This window comes from Nanorana parkeri, unplaced genomic scaffold (assembly GCF_000935625.1).
Source record: "Nanorana parkeri isolate BGI_ZX_2015 unplaced genomic scaffold, ASM93562v1 scaffold85, whole genome shotgun sequence".
NCBI lineage: Eukaryota > Metazoa > Chordata > Amphibia > Anura > Dicroglossidae > Nanorana > Nanorana parkeri.
This window is the reverse complement of record NW_017306353.1, coordinates 1512663-1535980: the sequence shown is the minus strand read 5'-3', so window position 1 is coordinate 1535980 and position 23318 is coordinate 1512663. Positions and strand designations below refer to the sequence as shown.

The 23318-nt window shown below is 42.6% G+C and overlaps 1 protein-coding gene across 2 annotated transcripts in view; it reads right to left on the bottom strand.

The window, feature by feature from the left end:
- SCNN1B (sodium channel epithelial 1 beta subunit) overlaps positions 1 to 23318 on the bottom strand; it is a 68838-nt gene that overhangs the window by 37931 nt on the left and 7589 nt on the right. The window contains exons 3-5 of one of the 2 annotated variants that reach the window (XM_018552339.1): positions 17122 to 17187; positions 6710 to 7029; positions 2015 to 2318 (exon numbers count right to left, since the gene is read on the bottom strand). In XM_018552339.1, the coding sequence (XP_018407841.1) occupies positions 2015 to 2318; positions 6710 to 7029; positions 17122 to 17160 (663 nt within the window). In that variant the 5' untranslated portion in view covers positions 17161 to 17187. The remainder of the gene's footprint in view (positions 1 to 2014; positions 2319 to 6709; positions 7030 to 17121; positions 17188 to 23318) is intronic. The other variant, XM_018552340.1, reaches the window with a different exon arrangement.

The following is a 23318-nucleotide window of genomic DNA, read 5'->3' as shown; positions in this document are numbered from 1 at the left end:
AGACTTTGCAAGACCTGGCATGAGCTCTAAGTGTAAAAGGCACATAAGAGTTATTATATAAAACAGTATCTGAAGCGCTCTGCTATCTGTTCTTATAAATTAATCCAGCAGCATCAGTTCACAACAGTGCACATGAAGTATATAAAGGCATAGGTAATTTGGTAGGTAAGTCATATCCCTTCTCCTACCTATGGCTTCATATTGGACAACCCAACCTCCCTCTGTGCATACACTCACTGGAACATCTAGGATAGGGGCAGGCAATCTTGGCGCTTCAGATGTGATGGAACTACAAGTCCCAGGAGGCATTGCAAGACTCTGACAGTCACAGGCATGACTCCCAGAGGCAGAGGCATGATGAAAATTGTAGTCTCACCACAGCTAGAGTGCCAAGGTTGCCTACCTTTGATCTAGGATATCTATAGTGAGTCGGAAGCTGTGATGTGCAGTAAGGTCCTTCCTTGGTGAGGCATTCCCCCAGCCCGCTGACACCCGCAACCCTGTCACTGAGCTATATGTGGAGGAGGGAGGCGCAGGGAGGAGGCAGGGCCTTCTTGTCCCTCACTTGCTAAGTGTTTTTTCTTGTGTTAGGCTACACAACCAGTGGGGAAGCCCGCTGATGTGTAACCTAACTTAGCTGTCAAAAGCCAGATGCATTCTGGTTGAATGTTGATTATGCTCGATACCTCAAATGATGTCATAAGTTTTGTATTTTCTATATGCAACTTTCAAAATAAAAATTGTCAATTTAAAAAAAAAAAAAAAAGCCAGATGCAGTGTCACCTGTAATTAACAGGCAGCGCTTAGTCCATGACAGATTACATAGCGGGGAGGCTTTCCCTTCTGTGTAATCTGCTACAAGCCACTCTGAATGGAGATAAAGCTGTCAGCCTCAGACTTGAAGCTGACAGCTTTTTCATCCATAATACTAGACAAGGCTCTGCCTCACCTGCCTCCCCTGACCGTGCGTCCCTGGTCTGAAGCAGTTCACATACCATGATCCAGCAGCTCTTCTACTTTAATGTAACTCTTCATGCAGCAATCTTCACCGTGGTTATTTATTTCAACAACACTGCAACTGTTTCCACTACCTGTTACCTTTGTTTTACCCCTTAAAAGCAAATCCATATATGATTATCAGAGAAACCTTTTGGTGAGACCAGAATTATATAAATCAGCCTTTCTCATCTAGAGTGCTGTGACACCCTGGGGTGGCTTCTGGCTTCCCTATGGGTGCCTCAAAATGTTGCTATGTTAGGACTCTGATGTGAAGGAAAGACCGAGGACTCCTGATGTGAAAGGAGGGGGCTCTGACGTGAAGGGGGCTACTGATGTGAAGGCGGATTCTGATGTGACAGTGGGGACTCTAATGTGAATGGGTGGCTCCTAAATTGAATCCAGCCAGCAAACCCCATATGATGAAAGCTGCATGTTTCTAACATTCCAACAATCCTATGGCAAAATTAACCTCTACACAAATTGCCAAACTATATCCTAAATTATGGATGAAACACAATGGATAGACACAACTTCATCTGGCTGCTGGAAGCTGTGAATGTATAATAACAAATCCTGCCTTACAAATCTCTTGGTAGGTAAAAAGTTAACATATATGTTTCAACCTTTTAGCTGTTGGTCCAAAGTTTTACTGTAAGCTGACAAGGGGTAGAATGAGGGCAGGTTTTCTTCAAACGTGATTGGCAAAGGTCAAATGGAAACCAGGCTGTGTTTCTAAAATGACGAATGAGTAATGAGCTAATTTGTGTGCTGCCCCATTTATGGTCCAGTCACAGACTAGGGGAGGAGAAGACCTTCCAGACAGAACTTGCAGGACTGCATGGCCAACAGCGCAAATCCTTTGGCTGGCTCTCATATAGCTCTCATATACAGTACATGTATTTCATGGGGATATTTTGGTTGTTTTTGGTTTGGTTGTTTTGGTTGTTTCCCTGGAGCTTAGCTGTAAATAAGAATTAATAAAATGGATCAAAGAATGATGGATGATTATTCTTACCAGTTGTATGGCTATTTTATATCTGTCGGCATTGTAGGTCTGGTTGGCTTTGGTGGCATTATTGACCTGGAAATTATCTGTGCTGCCATCAAAGATGTTGTAGACAATTGGATTATTCGGATCGTTTTCATCGATGACAACCAGGGGCATGTGGTTCCACAGACTCGGGTCAAGGGTCACATTCTGGTTTGTGCTGTTGGGAGCCGATAGGCTGGAGCCCTGCTGAGTTGAAAACTCAATCCAATCTAAAGCGGTGTCAACCAATTCATCCAAATCATGTAGGAGATGCTTAACACGTGAATATCTGTAATGCAAATACACAAATATATGTTCAATTTATATATGGTGCCATATAACATGGAAGTTGAACTCAAGAAAAAACAAGTTTTGGATAGAGCGGAAAAAGGTTAGAACCTCGGTCCAGCTTTTACTTCTGTGTCCCCATTAGGAACTTTCACCCTCAGGGGGTAAAGGAAGAGGGAAGGGAAATCCATAAGCAGGGCCGCATTTGCCACAAGGCCACCGGGGCGGTGGAAAGAAGAGGAAGATCGGATTAAGAGACATCATTTAATTAACAAGGTAAGTGCTTTAATTAACATTGGAGGGAGGGAAAAAAATTATCCTTTAATGTCACTTTAAGGATGAAGAGTGGTAAGAAGAGCGGAGAACGTCCGTTCTCGGTCTGCTACGTGTGAACACTGAGACAGGAATGCTACACTCGCAGCCTTCGCATCTCAGCTGTCACAGGAGACCCAGCACAGTGCTGTGCTAAAACTCCTGTATTGGAGGTGACAGGTTAATTAAAAAAATAAAAACCAAAACCGGCCGCCCCCGCCATCTGGTTGCCAGTCTCCATTGGAGGAATGGGGGGATTGGTGGGGAGGGGGGCACCTTGAGGAACCTGGCTTTGGAGTAGCAGAGAAAGTAAATCTGGTCCTGTTCATAAGCTCCCATTTGGCATCTAGGTCCCAGAAACGTTGGTCCTACTTGTAGTGCCGTAGATTTTTATAAGCTAGCTGATCCATTTTTTACATTCTCCCTCTGCAGATGCCAAATATTTGATAGAATCAATAAATCAACACGGAGTTAGGATCCTACATAGTTGCTGCTCCTTGTTGCATGCACTTGCCACATATTCTCTGCACCACAAACAAGCATTTTACCTTATTTTCATTTTTCCTGTGCCATTCAAGAAATGAAAACATATTTATACCCAGTAGCACAAATTAGTTTTTTTTATTCTCGCTCACTAGTATTTTGAAGTGATGGCAACATTAGTTTAAATTTGTCAGGTTTTTTTTAATGATCCTTGCATTAACACACTTTCTGTCCTAGGATAACAGCACTCATTCACTGTACTGTATCTATGGAGGAGGAGCAATGTCATCCTAGGGCAGAAAATGTGTTATAAATACAGAACACCTCCCCTGTCCTTTTATCCCTATCAAAGTAAGAAGGTATTCTGTAGTCCACAGAGATAATTGGGAACAAGTCAGCAGAGAGCATGGTAAGGCTACATTCACACTATACAATTTGGGATTCCTGCCGCAGGAACCTATGGATTCCTGCAAGGCAAGTAGAGGACATAAGCTGTGTGAATGCCAAGTATAGTGGGATGCTGCATACTGGTGATGTGGTGGTGCACTGATCAAGTTGGCTGGAGCATTCCCCTTCATGATGGACTGGCAGCTGTGAACAGGTTGGCGAGTAGCTGCATTAGTAGTAGTTAAATCATCTGAGGACAGCTGGCAGAAAGGGGGTGGGGGGTTTTTTGCTTGGAGTGCCTACTAACAGTGGCAGACACTATCCACCAGTAATCATGAAGAGTGTTATTCTGCAGGATATACAATGGAAAACTTGCAGACTAGCAAGTGCTGTCTTTGCATTATCTGCAGTAACAGAGCTGTGAGCAGACCGCCAAAGGGCAATTCCTGAGATAAGGTTCAACATGGGAGAAGCAGCTCTAGTGTTACCTCACCCTCCGCATGGGGTCTGCAGTGATGGAGAGGCTACTGGATTTTCCTGTACTTGTGAGTCAAGTACTCCCTGGGGAATTTGAAAGCATCCTCTGTCAGCCGGGAGAAATAATCCATCACGTGTACTTTAAAAGGTGTTTTCTGTTTTGCAGTTATTTAAGCAGATATTCATCACACCTGACATTTACACTATATTTCTCAACAACTGGTATGTACCCTCTGTTTGTTACATTAAATGTAGAATAACTGGTTCTAACAAAATAACAAATGCTATAAACACACTCCAATAAGTATTACAGTACATTTGAACACTGAATAAGCCTTTTCAATATACTTCTTGCATATGCTATTATAAGTTCTGGAAATGCAATACTTCCAAAACATGTGTACATGTGTTTAGCCAATGAAGGCAAAGGGACAGGCTCACTTTGATTCCCCCTCCTCCTTGTTGCTTATACTCAGCTCCCGTTCACTCCTCCACTCCTCCACCTCACTGGGCACCCACCAGAGCAAAGTTAAAAAGTCCCCTGTAAGCTCTAAATTGTTCAGCAAATGCTAGCTGTTAAAGCAGAACTACAATCTCCTATCCTTTACAGCCAAGGAAAGTGCCATCTTAGCCTCTATTTGGATTTCAGTTGTCATGGTGTAGACATTTGAGGGCTTGAAAGTTTGGATGAGTCCTGAAATAAGCACACTGGCAACCTTGACAGGACAGTTGTTACAAAATGCATTACTTGAACGTAACTGTTTTTCAAAGAAAGTTAAATTGGTATATCCAGTTCTGTGTTAAGAATGAGTAAGACTGGGAAATTTCTGCAAATTTGGTGACATTCCCTGCAACTATGCAATTTTTGTTAAATGCATTGGAGTTCATGGAGAAGGCACAATTAAGGAGTTTTTCGTTGGTTGTAAGGGTGCAATGAACTTTAAATGGCCGCTGTTAGTTAATGAACCTCCATTTGATTATCTTGGACTTGTTTATTGGTCATACTAACCTAATAGTAAGCCTGGTTCTAAAAGGTATCCCTTGTGATAACCCTAACCCCTTTACTGATAAACAAATCCATTGATCAGCACAGTGGTCACATGGTTGTCAACAAAGCCATGTCTCACAATGAGCGACCATTAAACTTTGACTACTGTGCACTTCCCGTTTTGTTATGCTAATTTCCCTGCATGGCAAAATTAGAGTCCAGTTTCAAAAAAATGTCTGCAAAAACAAAATCACAAATTTCATTGCAAAATAAAGTTAACCACTCTGCTCCTCCCTACTGACTATATATGTAATGGTGACATTCCAATCTTTGATTTAATGGTTTCAAACCATCTTTCAATGGCAATCAAAACACAAATGGAAAAAACTATTTGATTGAATTTGATTGGATTTTCAACTAGGGCCATTTTTACTTAGACCAATTTCAGATGGGTGGTCCGATCAGGTCCGAGTGTCCATTTTTCAGGCAGATCTGACCGAAAGCCCTATGATAGTCTATGGGCAGCTGGATCTAAATGGACGTGCGTCTGTGTACATCCAATGACCCCCAACTCCCTCCAGGTACGGAAAACCAAACAGAACAGAGTTCCGTTTTGACTAATCTGATTGTAACAGATAGAGGGTAATCTGATGTAAACAGACACATATCCATTTACACGCGACTCCCAACAGACCTAATGTGGGTCCGGTAAGTTCAGTTTTTTCCTCCATCGCAAGATGAAGGAAAAAACTGGGCTGACATGGATGTCACATTGGTGACATCTGTTCCATACTGCTCCGGACAGCAGAGATCCGTGCACGAATGCCTTGCTCATTGGAACTGACAGCACCCATGTGAAAGGGGCCTTAGTGCAATCTGTCTCAGCAGTTCTAAAGGTTGTATTGTTACCCGTGTGGCCGGAATACAAAAGAGCATGGAAAGAAGCTATCTTCTGATGGATGAGCAATCATTGTGTACCTACGGAGTATATTTCCATCATTATCTAATTGAACAACCCTATGGGTGGCTAAAATAAAGCTCCACTGTGGGAATGAATGACATGTATGCACTAAAAAGAGAACCTGCCAGGGCATTTTAGGAAGAAGGGTTGTGGGCACTAGACAGGCCTTAAATTAAAGAAATGGTAAGAAACGTGAACTTGTCCTTTCTATTTTCTTCACACTTGATCAAATTGGAGCAGTCTATACAGCCTGGGCAAGAAAAGTAGCCTGGTTTCCTAATCCCCCAAAATGGGAGAGGTTTAACCATCTGAGGGGTTGACCAATATACAGTATATAGATATTTCCCAGAACACTTTGGAGCAAGTCAGCGTCAACAACTCAGGACCAGCAGCAAACTTGTTTCTAATTTTCTAGGCCTTTCTTTCCTCTGATTCTCCATTCCAAAGAGACCTTACAAGTAACCCTTTATGACTTTCTTTATTAGGGAAGAACATAATAAGGAATTATAATACTTTATTATTAGGGCAATGATATCACAGAGGTAGGAAGTTGCATTCAAGCACCCTCTTTCATCTATCATCACTGGACTTTGATCCCTCTCCATCCTGGAATGTTGGCTTTCCCCTGTATAATGGTAAGGGGTCCAAAGGACCTGTTTAATGGATTTCTATGTGCCAAGCGATTTACCTCACCCACATATTTACGTTTTCTTCTCATTTGTATGACTTATTTTTTAGTCAGGAAATTACCTATTTTACAGTAAGGGGTGAGGTCTTTACTCACTTGAAGGGGTTGGCATTGCAGACGGTCACAGCAGGGAACACCATGGTGTTGAAGCCTACAGAGAGTGACACACTGACGCCGTAGGACAGGTATGTTTGAATCACAAGCCCCCACTGCCAGAATGTGAGGCCTGCAAAAATCAGAGTCAGTATGAACCACATGACTCTCTTCTTTGGTCCTTCAGTGACGATGCGCTTTGGCCCATGAGTATTGGTATTGCTACAAAACCAGACCAGCAGCTCCTTGTAGGTGTAACCAGGGCCCTTTTGCATCCGGTGCAGGGCCCTTGTGAAATACCGCTTCGTCCTCTTCACCATCACCTGCAAGAGTTACAAACATTCCAATCATTAGATTGTCATAGCATTATCTCACACTCATTTTTTCCCCATTTCCCTCCCCCCACCCTTTCCTTCTTATATCTTTCCTTCCATTTCCCCTCATACATGGTAGGGTTTTCAGTAATGAGCATGCAACTATTCCTCTTCTGCAATACAGAATGATTTCATGACAGAAAGCTTTGTTCTTAAAGTGCAACTAAAGCCAAACCCTTTTTTTTAGTTTTGGATAGAGTGGAGAGGGATTAGAAGACCAGTCAGGTTTTAATTGCTTCTTCTCTATTTGTCCTGGTGACTAGACATGTAAGCTGCGGAAAAATTTGGTTCGGATATTTCGTTATTTTGGGTTTCGGTTCCGAAATTCAATTCGGTTCTGGTTTCGGATTCTAATGAAATCTGAATTTTCATTAGTTTTGGATGCGTTTACGAGTATTCGTTGCGAATACCACAGAAAACCATATACAGATATTAATACTATGAAGATTCTAGATCCGAATGGCATTCGGGAGTCCAAATTTGTGAATTCCTGAATACCATTTGGGAGTTCCAGAAAGCAATACGGGTCTGGGAGCCATATTAAAGCTGAGTCTTCCAGACCCGAATGGCATTCAGGAGCTCTCAAATGCTGTTTGGAAATTCGGCCTCTATTCGGGTCTTGGAGCATCAGTTTTAGAATTATGTATATTTAAGTAGTATTCTTTAGTGTGAACGAATATTCATATCGGCAACATTGTGACCCATATATACAGAAAACGAAACCTGAGGCTCCCAGACCCAAATGGCATTTGGCAGCTCCCGAAAGCAATTCGAAAATTCGTGTACAGACCCATTCGGATGCATGTCTACTGGTAACCATTATCATTGATAGTGAAAGAAAGTCCCAAATTTTGGGTTATCACCAGTACAGGAATAGATGGGAAATCTTCCAATTGGGACACTGCTGGCCACCAGGGATTTCACTTACTTCCTGTTGTAGCTATAAGACATGAAGTGAAGGGAAATCTCCCCAATTGGACAGATAAGCCGACAGGAGTTATAGCCCTTCCTTAATCTATCCAAATAAAAAAAAAGTTTTAGCTTCAGTTCTTCTTTAATAATTTCATTCCAATTCAATTAATTACTCTATTTGTTGTAATTTAAATTCTCATTTAACAAATAAACCCTGGCTTGGTTTTCACTGGGTAAGGGTCCTCCCTTACATACAACTATGTCTTATATCAGCCATACAGGTACACATTTCCTTTAACAATGTTGCCCATAAGCGGTGTAAGTACTTTTATTTTTACTTATCAGCAGATATATATTTATTTAACTGTTTAGCTTTAACTCATCATTGTATGTACAGCAAAGTGTACTTATATCCTTTGTGGCTATAAATGAATATATTTAAATGACAGTTTTTATGCACAAAGTTCAGCTTTAAAGGAGGTTCTTATGTGGGCTGAACATCCCTATTGCCTAATACAGCAGCCCAATGCAGCTCCTAAACTTCACTTTCTTTATATGTGATTAATAAGCAGCTCGAGATGAGGAATGACGTGTTTTTTTGACATACGTCTGACGCCATTCATTGTGGTTACTGCAGAGCACACTGATTCTACGATCTCGTTCTCTTCCAGGATCTAGAATTACACTCTTTACTGGCCAGACAAGAAATGTCACTTCATTCAAAATGAACGGCTTGAAGAGAATTACACAATGTCCTTATAGAGCTAAAGGACCCTAATCAGCCCTAGAAAAGGCAAGCATTCAGTCTGGAGAGAAATCAAAACTAGTTAAAGAGAAATTCCACATTTTGCTAAATGCACATGTCTTCATAAAATATATATTAAAAAAATGTTTGCATAGGAACCAGTAAAACATTGCAACTATGATCAGTGGATTGTGGGTGCAATGCTCTGACCCCTGCATACTCTTCCTCCTGTCCATGTCCATACCAAAGTATGGACATTCAGTAACATAGATGGGAGGAAGAATGAATGGACTACGAGGGCAGTGATATCACCACACTTGTATTCTATTGAGAACTACATCCTGCTGCAGTGATGGTTGATGAGACTTGCCAAAGGATCTGTGCATGGATAACGTGGCTGGGTGGGCAGAGTGAAGCAAGCCTGCAGGAGCAGAACCCCACAATTCAGGTAAGTGGGGGTGAGCCGAAGGTGGAGAGATCCATTTGGAGGGAGCAGAGATCCATTTTGTTGTAGTATCCACTGAGTCCAATCAAATCCCTATCCCATTCTAAAGCTAGCCATATACTGTGCAAATTTCATGAAAAATTGGCCAAAATTCATACAGTGGGTGCCGCTGTTGTCACCCTTCCGGTCGGCATTCCTCAATCTGAAGATCGAAGGAGCTGGATGCAAATCTCTGAATGAATGTGTATTCTGACAGTGGTCAGCAGGTGATTCATCCATCAACCTTTGTAAGTATTGATGGAGGAATCTCTTCTATTTTTTATGTTCGTCCTGCATCTTGAACTAAAAAAAAAAAATAGAACAATGTATGGCCATCGTCAGCCCTGATGAAGTGGGGAGTGTTGTTCCCCAAAATGCATTGGTTTTTCGTTTGCTCGAATTGCGAACCATTAAAAGGCACTTTTGGACTTTTTCACCTTTTGGTTGGGTGCCCTTTTTTTTAACAAGGGAGGCTGTCCTGTTTGGGAATTGCCTTTGCAGTGCCAGTGAGCTTATTTGCAACCTTTCCTGCATGTGGGCGATTCGAGTGAGCACATAAACCCCAGTGCCTCTGAAATGACTTCCATTGAAGATTGTTCTGTATGTTAATGTGACTCTGGCTGTAGCAAGATACAAAGTGTCATGTCATGCCTACAGTGGTTGGGTTGAGTCCAGAACTACCCAAAAGGTACGCAATGTACCATGTTAATGATAGTTATTATAAAGCAGTACAAATAAAATGTTTATTACGCAATCCATGTGTGGAAACCCGGTCACAGGAAACAGACGTCTAGCAAACAAAAAGAGTGCTGCAAGCATAGAGTGCAAGCACCTACAAACATGCACTGTGAACAGCAGCCTGCAGATACATAGTTACATGGTTAGTCTAGCTGAAAAAAGACATGCAAAATGCAGATTGGTGAGCCATTCTGGGTAGTGTCCAAGTTGTTTTGCGAAATTCAGCCCCCTGATGTTCCTATTCCTACCCTAGCGCTATTGTGTGTTCATTCACCAGCCAATGGCAATGTGCAAAAGGCCGGAAGGGATGGGCAAGCTTTGAAGGTATAAGGATGTTCCGGAGCGTTCCCTGGATGCCCTGGCAGGGCATTTGGCCGTATCTTCAGGTTTTTTGAGGCTGCTTAAGACTGTATGTAGGTGTCTATACTTTATACCTGCAGCAGTTTTTTAAAATTGTTCTAAAGATAGAGTCCCTGGGTGTGAACCTCAAAGTCCCTCGGGCTGGGAATTTATTGTTTAAATGGTTAAAACCGAGCATAACTGGTTTGGCACTCATTTCCTGGCCCTGAGTAACACTGAAATAAAGCATGGGGCTCAAGATGGCCAAGAAGAAAAAAAAAATCGAAGAGACCTATCCACTGCACTATGCTATCACTTGTAGTAGTAAAGAAGTCAAGTAATACATATATGTATATATAGTGTACATTAATAAATACATTCAATCAAAAAGACAACATTGAATTAAATACATTTTAAAAAATGAAGGGACCCACAGTCTTCCCCATAGCACATACGTAAAAATGCGTATGACTAGGATGCGTGTGCGTACATCAATAGCAATTGCGTTACATAATGGGGCGTGTTTATAAACAATTTGCAGAGCCATTTGCCCTACGACATTGCATGTACTTTCGTTCTGTGAAAATGGAGGCAAAGAAACTAATGTTATTAGAATATTTTCCTTCTATGTTAAATGTATTCCCTTTAGGTGAACAGCATCTACTCCTTTAGTAAATCAACCCCTTTAAGTGAACAGCATCTACTCCTTTAGTAAATCAACCCAATTAGGTGAACAGCCTCCGTCCCTCTAGTAAATCAACCTCTTTAAGTGAACAGCCTCTACACCTTTAGTAAATAATCCTATTTAAGAGAGCAATAGCTACACCTTTAGCAAATCAACCCAATTAGGTGATCAGTCTCTACTTGTTTAGTAAATCAACTCCTTTAGGTGAATAGTCTCTACACCTTTAGTAAATCAATCCCCTAAGTGAACAGCCTCTAAGCTTTTAGTAAATCAACTCCTTTACATGAACAGCCTCTACACATTTAGTAAATCAACCCGTTTAGGTGAAAAGCCTCTATGCCTTTAGTAAATCAACCCTTTAAGTGAACAGCCTCTACTTTGTTAGTAAATCATCTCCTTTAAGTGGACAGCCTCTACTCCTTTAGTAAAATAGCCCCTTTAGGTGAACAGCCTCTACTCCTTTAGTAAATCAGCCCCTTTAGGTGAACAGCCTCTATTCCTTTAGTAAATCAGCCTGTTTAGGTGAACAGCCTCTACTCCTTTATTAAATCAGCCCCGTTAGGTGACCAGCCACTACTCCTTTATTAAATCAGCCCCTTTAGGTGAACAGCCTCTACTCCTTTATTAAATCAGCCTCTTTAGGTGAACAGCCTCTACTCCTTTATTAAATCAGCCTCTTTAGGTGAACAGCCTCTACTCCTTTATTAAATCAGCCTCTTTAGATGAACAGCCTCTACTCCTTTATTAAATCAGCCTCTTTAGGTGAACAGCCTCTACTCCTTTATTAAATCAGCCCCTTTAGGTGAACAGCCTCTACTCCTTTAGTAAAATAGCCCCTTTAGGTGAACAGCCTCTACTCCTTTATTAAATCAGCCCCTTTAGGTGAACAGCCTCTACTCCTTTAGTGAAATAGCCCCTTTAGGTGAACAGCCTCTATTCCTTTAATAAATCAGCCCCTTTAGGTGAACAGCCTCTACTCCTTTATTAAATCAGCCCCTTTAGGTGAACAGCCTCTACTACTGCTTTAGTAAATCAGCCCCTTTAGGTGAACAGCCTCTAGTCCTTTAGTAAATCAGCCCCTTTAGGTGAACAGCCTCTACTCCTTTAGTAAATCAGCCCCTTTAGTTGAACAGCCTCTACTCCTTTATTAAATCAGCCCCTTTAGGTGAACAGCCTCTACTCCTTTAGTAAATCAGCCCCTTTAGGTGAACAGCCTCTACTCCTTTATTAAATCAGCCCTTTTAGGTGAACAGCCTCTATGACTTTAGTAAAGCAAAGTCCAATGCCTGCCTCGCAGTGTCAGTAATGTCAGAACAGTGTTTTCCTCATCCCTCATGTAACAGGTGAATTCTCCAAATTCTGCACTTCCTGAACTCGTAAACGTGATTTTATTACACAAACTCAGCCGTGAACTCTGTCCATTACACCTTGTTTAGATTTTCACATGTATATTTCTTTTTTTTATTTCTCTGATTGTTTTGTAAAGCTGAAAGTTTACAACCGTTTGTTACAGAGAAACTTCGACACCTTGACAGCAATAAACCGAGGGGAACAAGGACTGCGCAGTTTGTTGGCACAACTTAAAGATAAAAAAAACTGTTAACTGAACATTTTCCCACAAAGTGCAGTAGCAAATGTTATGTTGTCAAAACATTTATACGAGATGCATGCATAGGAAAGGTAGTAATAGCGAGCAGATAAGAAACCGGTAAAAATCGGCTCATTTATCCTGTAAGGCACGAAGACTCATTTTTTTAGTTATATTTAGCCAAAACATTATGACCTCTGACGGGTGAAGTTTACAACATTGATTATCTCATTACAATGGCACCTGGAAGTGGATGGGACATATTATATATTAGGGAGCAACAGAGGCGTCCTGAGGTGGGGTGACACCCTGTGCGGGTACCGGGTGACACCTCGCAGTGACGTCATCGCGTACCACTGTTACCTGCCAGCGGCCATCTTGGTGATGGACGCCAGCAGAGAGAGGAGGGGATGTCCCCCGGCGGGATAAGGTATGCCGCCGGGTCCCCTCCTCTCTCTCGAGCAACTGTCGGGCTCTCGGCCCTTGACCGAGTGCCCGACCTATCAGAGGGGGGTGACACCAAAATGACTGTCAGTCATAATGGTCACACCCGGGTGCGGGCCGCACCCCCCTTGTAACGCCACTGGGCAGCAAGTGAACATTTTGTCCCTGAAGCTGATGTGTTGGAAGCAGAAAAAAATGAGCAAGTGTAAGGGTTTGAGTGACTTTGCACTATGGGAAAAAAGCAAGCCTACGGAGGCAGTGTGATGCTCGGGGCAATGTTCTGCTGGGAAACCTTGAGTCCTGCCATTCACGTGGTTGTCATATTGACTTCTACCACAGACCTAAACATTGTTGCTGACCAAACACATCCCTTTCATGGAGATTGTATTCCCTGATGGGAGTGGCCTCTTTCAGCAGGATAATGCGCTCTGCCAAAAATGGTTCAAGAATGGTTTGAGGAACACAACGAGTTTGAGGTGTTGACTTGGCCTCCAAATTCTCCAGATCTCACTCCAATCATAGTGAAGGTCTAGTGAAGACCGTGCCTCGAAGGGTCAGGGCTGCCACTGATTCTGACCACCTCCTGTAGTATGTCCTCTGTCTCTGACCTTTCCCCGTTGTATGTCTGCTGTCTCTGACCACCTCCTGTAGTATGTATGCTGTCTCTGACCACCTCCTGTAGTATGTCCGCCGTCTCTGACCACCTCCTGTAGTATGTCCGCTGTCTCTGACCATCTCCCATAGTATGTCTGCTGCCTCTGACCACAAAGTCCAAATCCCATTCGCACTGCCACGTTCTGAAAACCACAAGGTATATGGTGCCGAGGTGACCACAAGGATGGTGCCATGCAAAACGCTAATAGTAAATAAAAGTAAATCACCGGCACACACTTGAAGGGATTTTATAGTATTGATATGATTATTCATTTACTTTTATTTGCTGCCTCTGACCATCTCCTGTGTCATGCTGTTGTCTCTGTTTTGGCAGCAAAAAGGGGACCTACAAAAAGGGGATATTAGGTGGGCGGTTGATCGGTGTGTGTGTGTGTGTGTATATATATATGAATAATATATATATTATTATATATATAATAATATATATATTATTCATAAGTAGTGTGCCTAACCTTCTTAAACCTGGCCTACAACCAAGCAGCTAAATATACCACATATGACATACTTATACGTAAACTACCTTACTGGCTAAAGGATATGCTCTTTTGTTCAGCCAGTCTTATAACAGCCCTGACAGACAGCATAGCCAGAATGGTGACCACACTTTTCTCTGCAGTTAATGAATACAGCTTGGTCAGCAAGCTGCCCTAGCCTTTGATTTGACAATGAATCCATCCCTCTGGTAAGCATGTTCCCATGCACACTGTGCAAAACAACAAAGTGTCAAAGTGGCTCTCAGTAGTGTGCCAATTATAAAAGGAGGCTGACATGCAGGCAAATTCAGGTACTTGTGCTAGTCCCCTGTAAAACTACATCTCACGGGTGATGTACACCTAGCTCATTCCTATGGCTGGATCTGTACTTCTGTAGATAGTATACAGCTATTTGTAGAAGTGCAGACCCAGCCATAGGAATGAACGAGTTCCTAGTATCGGTTTGGCCCATGCTATTGTCAGTGAAAGCATGTGTGGCAACGGACAAAGTCATGGCAAAGATCACTGGAGTGGGGCAGAAGGTAAGTATCTATGTGGATTGCACTAATAAGAGGTATGGGGGGCTGTAAAGGTCAACATTACTAAAAGCATCAGGGTTTTATTGTCTGAGGTCCCATGATACTGTTTGGGTTTGCTAGCCTTTCCCCCCATCTCTCTATTTAAGAATATTTGTGACTGGGCATTTAGATATCAGGGAGCATGAAGCTGGCCTCACGGCCAATCAGGGAGGGGGGGGGGGGGGTAATGACTCGCCTCCTGGCTTCCTGATTGTCTGGGAAGCAGGCTCCATGCTTCCTCATCACTTGGTGACGAGGGAACATGGAGCTGGCTTCCTGGCCAATTAGGAACTCGAGCTGTGCGTAATGACTCGCCCCCCAGCTTCCTGATTGGCCAGATAGCTGGCTCCATGCTTTCTCGTCACCTGGTGAGGCTTCCAGTATTGGTATTTGGAATCGGTGATTACCGGGAAAAAATATTGGTACTCATGCTCGATACTGAAAAACAAGGTATCGGTGCATCCCTAGTAATCATTTTGTATTTATTTTACCACTGCCCAGAAATGGGATACATAGCTGAAAATGTGGGTGGACGTTAAGGATGCGCTACTCAACTATCACAGATCTACATAGTGGCTTAGTGGTTAGCACTCCCAACCAGGACCCTACCTGCATGGAGTTTACAGTTGGTCTCCTGGGCCAGTACTAATAGCATATGTTTGGCTGGTGGCCTTGAGTGGAGATACTCCACCATTCGGACATCAGTCAGCGGGAGACTCTCAGTCAATAGAGGGCCATTCTATCCGAAATTTAAAAAAAGTATATGGCTTGATATTCTCAAGGAAAGTACCTGGTAAACCAATGCATGTAAACATGTCTGTAAATGTTACAGATATAAATGCCATGCTACTGTTAAATACTAAATCAATACAGTAAACGCTCTATTATCTGATATTCAGCTAACCAGAACTCTCATCTAACCAGAAAAAAAATCCCCTGTGTACTCACTGTTCTGCTGGTCTGTGGCATGTATTATCCTGGAAACGATCGTGTGTCTATTTGTCCTAATTTGCTTTTGATTATTACATTTCAATATTAATATGAAGTCAATACAGAGTTTATGTTGTGATATAGTATGGGGTATGGCATTAGTTAGACCTATTTTTAATAGTAAATCTCAAGCAACCAGAAACTACATTTATCTGGAATCTACCAATCCCTGTGGATGCCGGATAACGGGGAATTTACTGTATCAACTTCTAGAGTAAAAAAATGCAAGCAAGCATGCATGAGTCTTACGTTGGTACAGATATGGGGCAGATCTTGAAGCATTACTAACCAGTACGGCTCTAATAGCAGGCAATGTACATACTATTTGGAATTACCCCAAGAACAGGGACACCACGCCCCCATGTGCAAAAAAGTTGTTACGTAAGGATATTGAGATTGAAATGTCGCATTGTATATTATCATGTATACAGTATGTATCTGTACGGATTCCATGGAGGTTCTATGTTGTTCTGTCAGATATTTTATTCATCATCATGTGTTGATCTTTAAGTTTTATTGAAATAAAATTTTTTTTAATCATATAGATAAATAATTTTGTATTACTAGTTTATCATAATGTCCCTTTGCATCATTTAGTTGACACCTTAAAAGCCCCACCTTTGTGCAACAGCTGTTATTTAGCTGAGTTCTTTAAAGGAGAACTATGGGGTAAGTGTTTTTCCCCATAGTTCTGTTAAGGGTCACGGAGGACATATTCTAACCTCCTCCCGTGAGCCAAAGTTCAGTATATCACGAGCTCCAGCTCGCGGTATACTGAGCCCGCCGCAGCCGGGACTTACTGTCGAGATCCACTGTCGAGATCCATCCAGCTGCGTCAGTGACAACTGTCTCTGCCTATCTAGAGGCAGAGCCAGCAGTACCCGCCCCCTCACCGGTCCGTTCCTCCAGTCAGCGCTGGAGGATCGGAAAGGGAGATGATGGAGATAGCTTCTTCCTTCTGAGAGCCAAGCCTCGTTCTGGGGCTACTGGGGAGATCACATGACCTTCCTCCAGGAGGCAAGCCTCACTCTGAAACTTTACCAACTGATATCTTACCGGAAAGGTTTACTCAGAGTAAACCTTTCAGGGAGAAAATGCCTCTCTCGCAGACATCAGGGAGCTGCTGTCCAAAAGAGGGAGACTCCCTGAACATCAGGGAGACTTGAGATCCCTGCACGTCGGCTCGAACTATGAGGATGAGTGATTTTCACTCACCTCATAGTTCTCCTTTAAGTAAATAGCTGGATTTATTTACAAATAAAAGACCTGTTGTAAAGACACATAGCCTTAGGCCTTTGCAGCAAAATGGTGGAAATATATTGCCCCGTATTAATTTACTTACTCCCCTAAACAACTTTGAACTACCAATAGTACGGATAAAGGTGTTTACCTCTTTGGTGTAGCAATTTATGGTGCTGATGATGGTCATTGTGGTCTACGATGATGGTGAATACAGGAAAAACAAAGCTGCAACATAAAGGACATAAAGATTTAGTAACTTTAGTCAATAAAGTATCAGTGCAGAAAAGCAATATTTATCCTTAAAGCAAACCATAACACCAAAGTAAAACTTTGCAGCATTCGAACCCTACACAATCTATAAAAAGCATACCGTTTTCAAAAATACTGCGAGGGGAATTCATCAAAACTGGAGCAGACAAAATCTGAAGCAGCTGTGCATGGCAACCAATAAGAGAGAAGCTGATTGGTTACCATGCAAAGCTGCTCCAGATTTTGTCTGCTCCAGTTTTGATGAATTCCCCCCTCTGTGTTTTATTTATCTTTTTTCTTTTTTATTCTCCTGGTTAACCCGCCCCCTGCCTCCATGCTGGCCTAAGCGAGAATGATGAGAAGCCTCCTCCTGCAGCCTCCTGGTATCTCAGCAGGCTGTATGAGGTTTCCCCACAACATAATTTATCTGATGCCGTATCATCAGGGAGCCAGCTGAAAGAACCCGGAAAAGACAACTAACTCCTGATGACAAAGCAAACAAAGATGGCAGGATGGGTCAGTATGTGAAGTAGAAGAGTAGCCAGGAAGATAATGGGAACACAGGATTCAATAGAGTTGAATGTTTTTTCTGGATGATAAAACATCAAAGGTAAGTGGTAACTGGGATGATTTTTTAGGAGGTGGATGGGGCTACCCTTTAAGGTGAATGTATAATTCTTTTTTTCAGTTTGGATAGCGTGAGGAAGTGTTGAGTCCCCTATCTGGGTATTTATTTGCTTTGTTTTGCTGGAGGAGATATACCTTCACTTCCTGATTTGGAGATGCAACAGGAAGTAAAAGGAAATCTCCCCTAAAGTGAGAGGAGTTCCCATCTTAGACATTTGTCGCTGGAACATTTATCTCTACTGAAAGATTTCTCCTCACCCTTGCTCTCATAAAAGCTTTATAATTTCGGATTTTCCCTTTCTTAGCCGTACAATTAGATCAACTACCTGACCCCAATCTGTGACTGGACAGTGAAGGAGCAGCAGTAGCACAGTGATGAGTCGTCCCTCTGTTCATTCTACTCTTTTCCCCTCTCACAGTGTTCCTTGCCAGCTCATGTGCACAGCAGCCCACCTGACCAGCCCCTAGTGCTGCCCTTCCTTCACCCAGTCTGAGTGCTGCTGTCAAGATTATAAAGGGCTGATAACGAATCTAAAACAGGCTAGTAGCATTGATCTGCATTCATTACTATTGCCATTAACACATAGCTGCATCCATTGTTTGTTTTGTGACTATCTGCTTGGAGTTCAGTTTTAAATTACCAGTTTAAATAGTTCATATAAGCATACATGTGTTTACAGACAGCAGCGAACCTACCTAAACATTCAATCATTATAAGGCCTGAGTGTAAAGTAGGTGCAAGTTGCTTCTCCAAGGTCCTGATATTAGATTCAAGCGTGGTATACACTATATACACATTCAGGCTGAACGAAAAATTGTGCAGATTGTTTAGCATGGGTTGGAAGAATCCTCCACTGTGGCTATTGTATTTTGACAGTTGGCCCCCGCCGGCTGTCAAAATACCTGAACAGTGCCTGCCTTTCACTGAATGTACTGTATGTGCAACTCTTTTTTTTTTCATTTTTCTCACTTATTTTCTATTCTGCTCAATACCACAGAGGTACCGAGCAGAACAGCCGAGCCAAATGCCGGCATTCTGCTATTCACTCACTGCCATCCGGCCCCTATGGGAATACGGGCGAACGGCAGCAAGTGAGCTGCCGGAGCTTCGGTTCAGCCGATCCAGATGTTGGATCAGCTGAGTCGAAGTCCCTCATGCATGCAGAGCATGTTCAACTGACCGAAGGCAGCCGATGTACGGCAGGAGTTCAGTCGTACTGAGCCGGAGTGAATAGCCGAACGGCGTTCGGCTCATTTCACTTCGGCTGCGTTAGTCACTCGGCAGCCTTCGGCAGCTTTGTGAATATCTCCCTTACAGTCAGATGTTTAGGGGTTAACTTGGGAGGGCAGGTACTGCCCCTACAGCCCTTCCTGTTAAAAGGTAACACAGGTGAGAGAGGAGTGGACAGACAGAAAGTTCTGTGTGTGTGGCTGCTCAGAAGCAAGTGGACTCTATCTTGGTGAGATCACCTAAACGCACTACGCAGATTTGCTGAGGAAAGCCTTTTACTTTACCGTTTTGCTGAAGAAAGCTGTTTGTTCTGTTACCGCTGGATGAAATAAAAACTGTTTATTTATGTCGGACTGTGTTGAAGACGCATGTGTGTGCCTGGGGTTCCCCACAATATGTATATATATAGATATAGACAGATAGATATCTCTGAATGGAACAACATTCTTATATTCTTAAGTGAGACTCAATATGCCAACTTTTGACACCCAGATAACAAAAATGCTACAAAGGACAGTAGGAATGGAGATAAGGATCTCAGTTATGCGCTGCAGGTGTTAAATGAAGTTGACTTGTTTGTTTTCGACCTTCAGTACTTTTCCAGAATTCTCTAATATAAACTGACAAAGCTACAAAACTAGTTATGACAGCATTTTGTGCATATCACCCAAAGGATGTAGCCTTCCCTAAGTTAAACTGCCGTGACCATGACCCTTGAAGGTGACACTTAACTTGGGAGTTAAATCTTAAAAATACATTTAAGTACCTGAACTATTAACATAAATGTATCTTATTTGTGTATCACTCGACTGGAGATCCTCAAATCTCTGAATTGGTGCTGTTGTAAAGCACACCTTTGGAATGAATTAGAGCGGAGACTGCGAGCCCGGCCTCTCCTCCAACATCAATACCTGACCTCACAAACGCTCTTCTTGAAGAATGGTCAAACATTCCCATAGACACACTCCTAAACCTTGTGGACGCCTTCCCAGAAGAGTTGAAGCTGTTATAGCTGCAAAGGGCGGGCCAACTCAATATTGAACCCTACGGACTAAGACTGAGATGCCATTAAAGTTCATGTGCGTGTAAAGGTCGGCGTCCCAATACTTTTGGTAATATAGTGTATGTACAGTCTCCTCTACTTCCCTTAACTGAAGTGAGCCGAAATCCAGAGAGTTCCTACTCATGCACACATGTTGTCCAATCATTTTACTGGATGTTTTATTAGGTGTATGGCAACCACTTGCATTATTGAAAGTGCAAATTCAAGCAACCAACACAGACATAAAGCAGAAGTAATCTGCTTTTAATTTTGTTGTTGCCCTAAGTGCAAGTATGCACATCATAACATTAGGGGACACTTAATCCAGAAATAGCCGCACTCCAAGGATCTTCACCGAAGATAAAAATCTTTCTTTATTGAGAAAACACATACTGCTTGTTGCTCCCCATGTGTGTTCAAACTCTAACGCGTTTCACCATTACAGATTTCTCCTATAAGCTCTCTATGAGTAAGCCAGAATGGTGAAATGCGTTAGAGGTTGAGCATACATCGGGAGGAGCAAACAGTATGTATTTGCTCCATAAATACAGATTGTTGAAGGTAGATTTTTAGTTAGCATGTACTTGAATAGAAAAGTTAAAGAGAGCAAGATTTCACACCCCAATTTACAATTACAAATACCGTAAAGGGAGGGGATTTCAATAAATACTACAAACTCTCTTGCTATATATAAAAATTATAAATTCATTTATTAGTGTAACATGATTTAGATAGTTACATTTTCTTTGAATATAAAACATGATTATTCAATATCCATCATTGGTATCACATTAAATTCATCACATGATTGGTTTATAGAGCATAATTGATGACTCATTCAGATAGCCCCGACATGTTTCACCCTGTTGGGCTTCTTCAGGGGGTAAAGATATACATCATGGGAGAGTCCAATCAGGCCGTCAATCGACACCAATATAGGGAGATGAAAAGGAGCCAAATGTATCAAGTGTGTTTTCCCTCAAATTAAATAGTCACGCATGGGAGTCGTGTCAGGAGAAATATCTGCAGCACTAAACACACGGGGGCAGCAAACAAGAGGGGATGTGTTTGGAAAATGCACAGCTCATATAGCCAGCCTCTGAAGCTGCCCCCGTGTGTTTAGCCCAACAGGGTGATGAAACATGTCGGGGCTATCTGAATGAGTCATCAATTATGCTCTATAAACCAATCATGTGATGAATTTAATGTGATACCAATGATGGATATTGAATAATCATGTTTTATATAAAATCATGCTACACTAACCATGTTACACTAATAAATGAATTTATCATTTTTATATATACCAAGAGAGTTTGTAGTATTTCTTGAAAGTCCCTCCGTTTACGGAAAATAATGATTGTTATCTTCAGTGAAGAGCGCGGCTATTTCTCATTGGGTTGCTATGGTTGGCGGCATGCTTGTTTACCTGCACCTGGGAATGCGATTGTAGTTTAAGCTGGTTTTGGAATGTGAGCGGTGTTTGCGGTGGATTATTTAGCTCGGGAACATGTACCATACAAGTGTGCCTTTCTTGCAATGGGGCTACCCCCGCACTGCAAGGGTTAGGTGATCATTTGTGTCTAAGTGCCAAAATAAAAAAGTTATACTCATCCGATCCTCGGTCCTGCGTCAGTAACCGCTCCCTCTCTCTCCCTTTGCTCCAGCTGTTGTATGTCCCTCTGTGCCCCCCACCTCCTATACACTGTGTATGGAACATGATGATTCAAGGATCCTCAGAGTGCTGCAGGGGAGGTGGAGCAAGCCAGAAGAGACCAGTCTAAAAGCAAGTCGGTGCTCGATCACTTCTCCGGACCTGTCAGATTTCTGAACTGCCGGTGTTCTATCATTTCTCCGGACGCGTGAGATGTCTGGACTGCCCGTGGTCTATCACTTCTCCGGACCCGTGAGATATCTGGACTGCCGGTGTTCTATCACATCTCCGGACCCGTGAGATGTCTGGACTGCCCGTGGTCTATCACTTCTCCGGACCCGTGAGATGTCTGGACTGGCGGTGTTCTATCACTTCTCCGGACCCATGAGATTTCTGGACTGACGGTGTTCTATCATTTCCCTGGACCTGTGAGATTTCTGGACTGCCGGTGCTCGATCACTTCTCCGGACCTGTCAGATTTCTGGGCTGACGGTGTTCTATCACGTCTCCGGACCCGTGAGATTTTTGGACTGCCATTGTTCTATCACTTCTCTGTACCCGTGAGATTTCTGGACTGCTGGTGCTCTATCACTTCTCTGGAGCCATGAGATTTCTGGACTGCTGGGGGCTCCGAGGTTCGGGTGAGTATATACAGACAAAGGGGGTGAACGAAAGGGTTTGTGGAGAGATGTACATCAGCCCTTGCGTAAAAATATCTCAAATTTATTGTACATAAAAATCGTTTTAGGTGATAACAATCATAAATAACATTATTACATACATTAGTGGATATAATATCCCAATTTTAACCACCATGATTCATACTTCCTTTGTAGGCAGCCCAGAATACATAAATTAATTTAATAAAATAAAACTCTGATACATATCAGCCATGATTGATTCCAATTGATGCATTCATTGTGTAGTCTCCAAGGTATGTATATCAACATTCATCCCTACACGTTTCGCCTTTTGGGCTTCTTCAGGGGATTAGATTCATCTATATAGAGTACCTGGAGGTGGGTCGACGTGAGGAGGACCGGGATGAGGTGGGTGGCTAGATCTAGCCCTGCCATCACATACCGTCCATCATCTCTACCGGGACCCCGGGGACATCGGTGGAGAGCACACCATTTGGAGCTGTGAGCTGAGGACAGCACACCTTTATACACTTCGGATCAGAATTAGGTCACTGCTCCGAATGGGGTTTGGTTTGGCTCTCTTAGGCTGCCTAGCGCATTCCTCCCTTTGAGGCCCCGGGGTCCCGGTAGAGATGATGGACGGTATGTGATGGCAGGGCTAGATCTAGCCACCCACCTCATCCCGGTCCTCCTCACGTCGACCCACCTCCAGGTACTCTATATAGATGAATCTAATCCCCTGAAGAAGCCCAAAAGGCGAAACGTGTAGGGATGAATGTTGATATACATACCTTGGAGACTACACAATGAATGCATCAATTGGAATCAATCATGGCTGATATGTATCAGAGTTTTATTTTATTAAATTAATTTATGTATTCTGGGCTGCCTACAAAGGAAG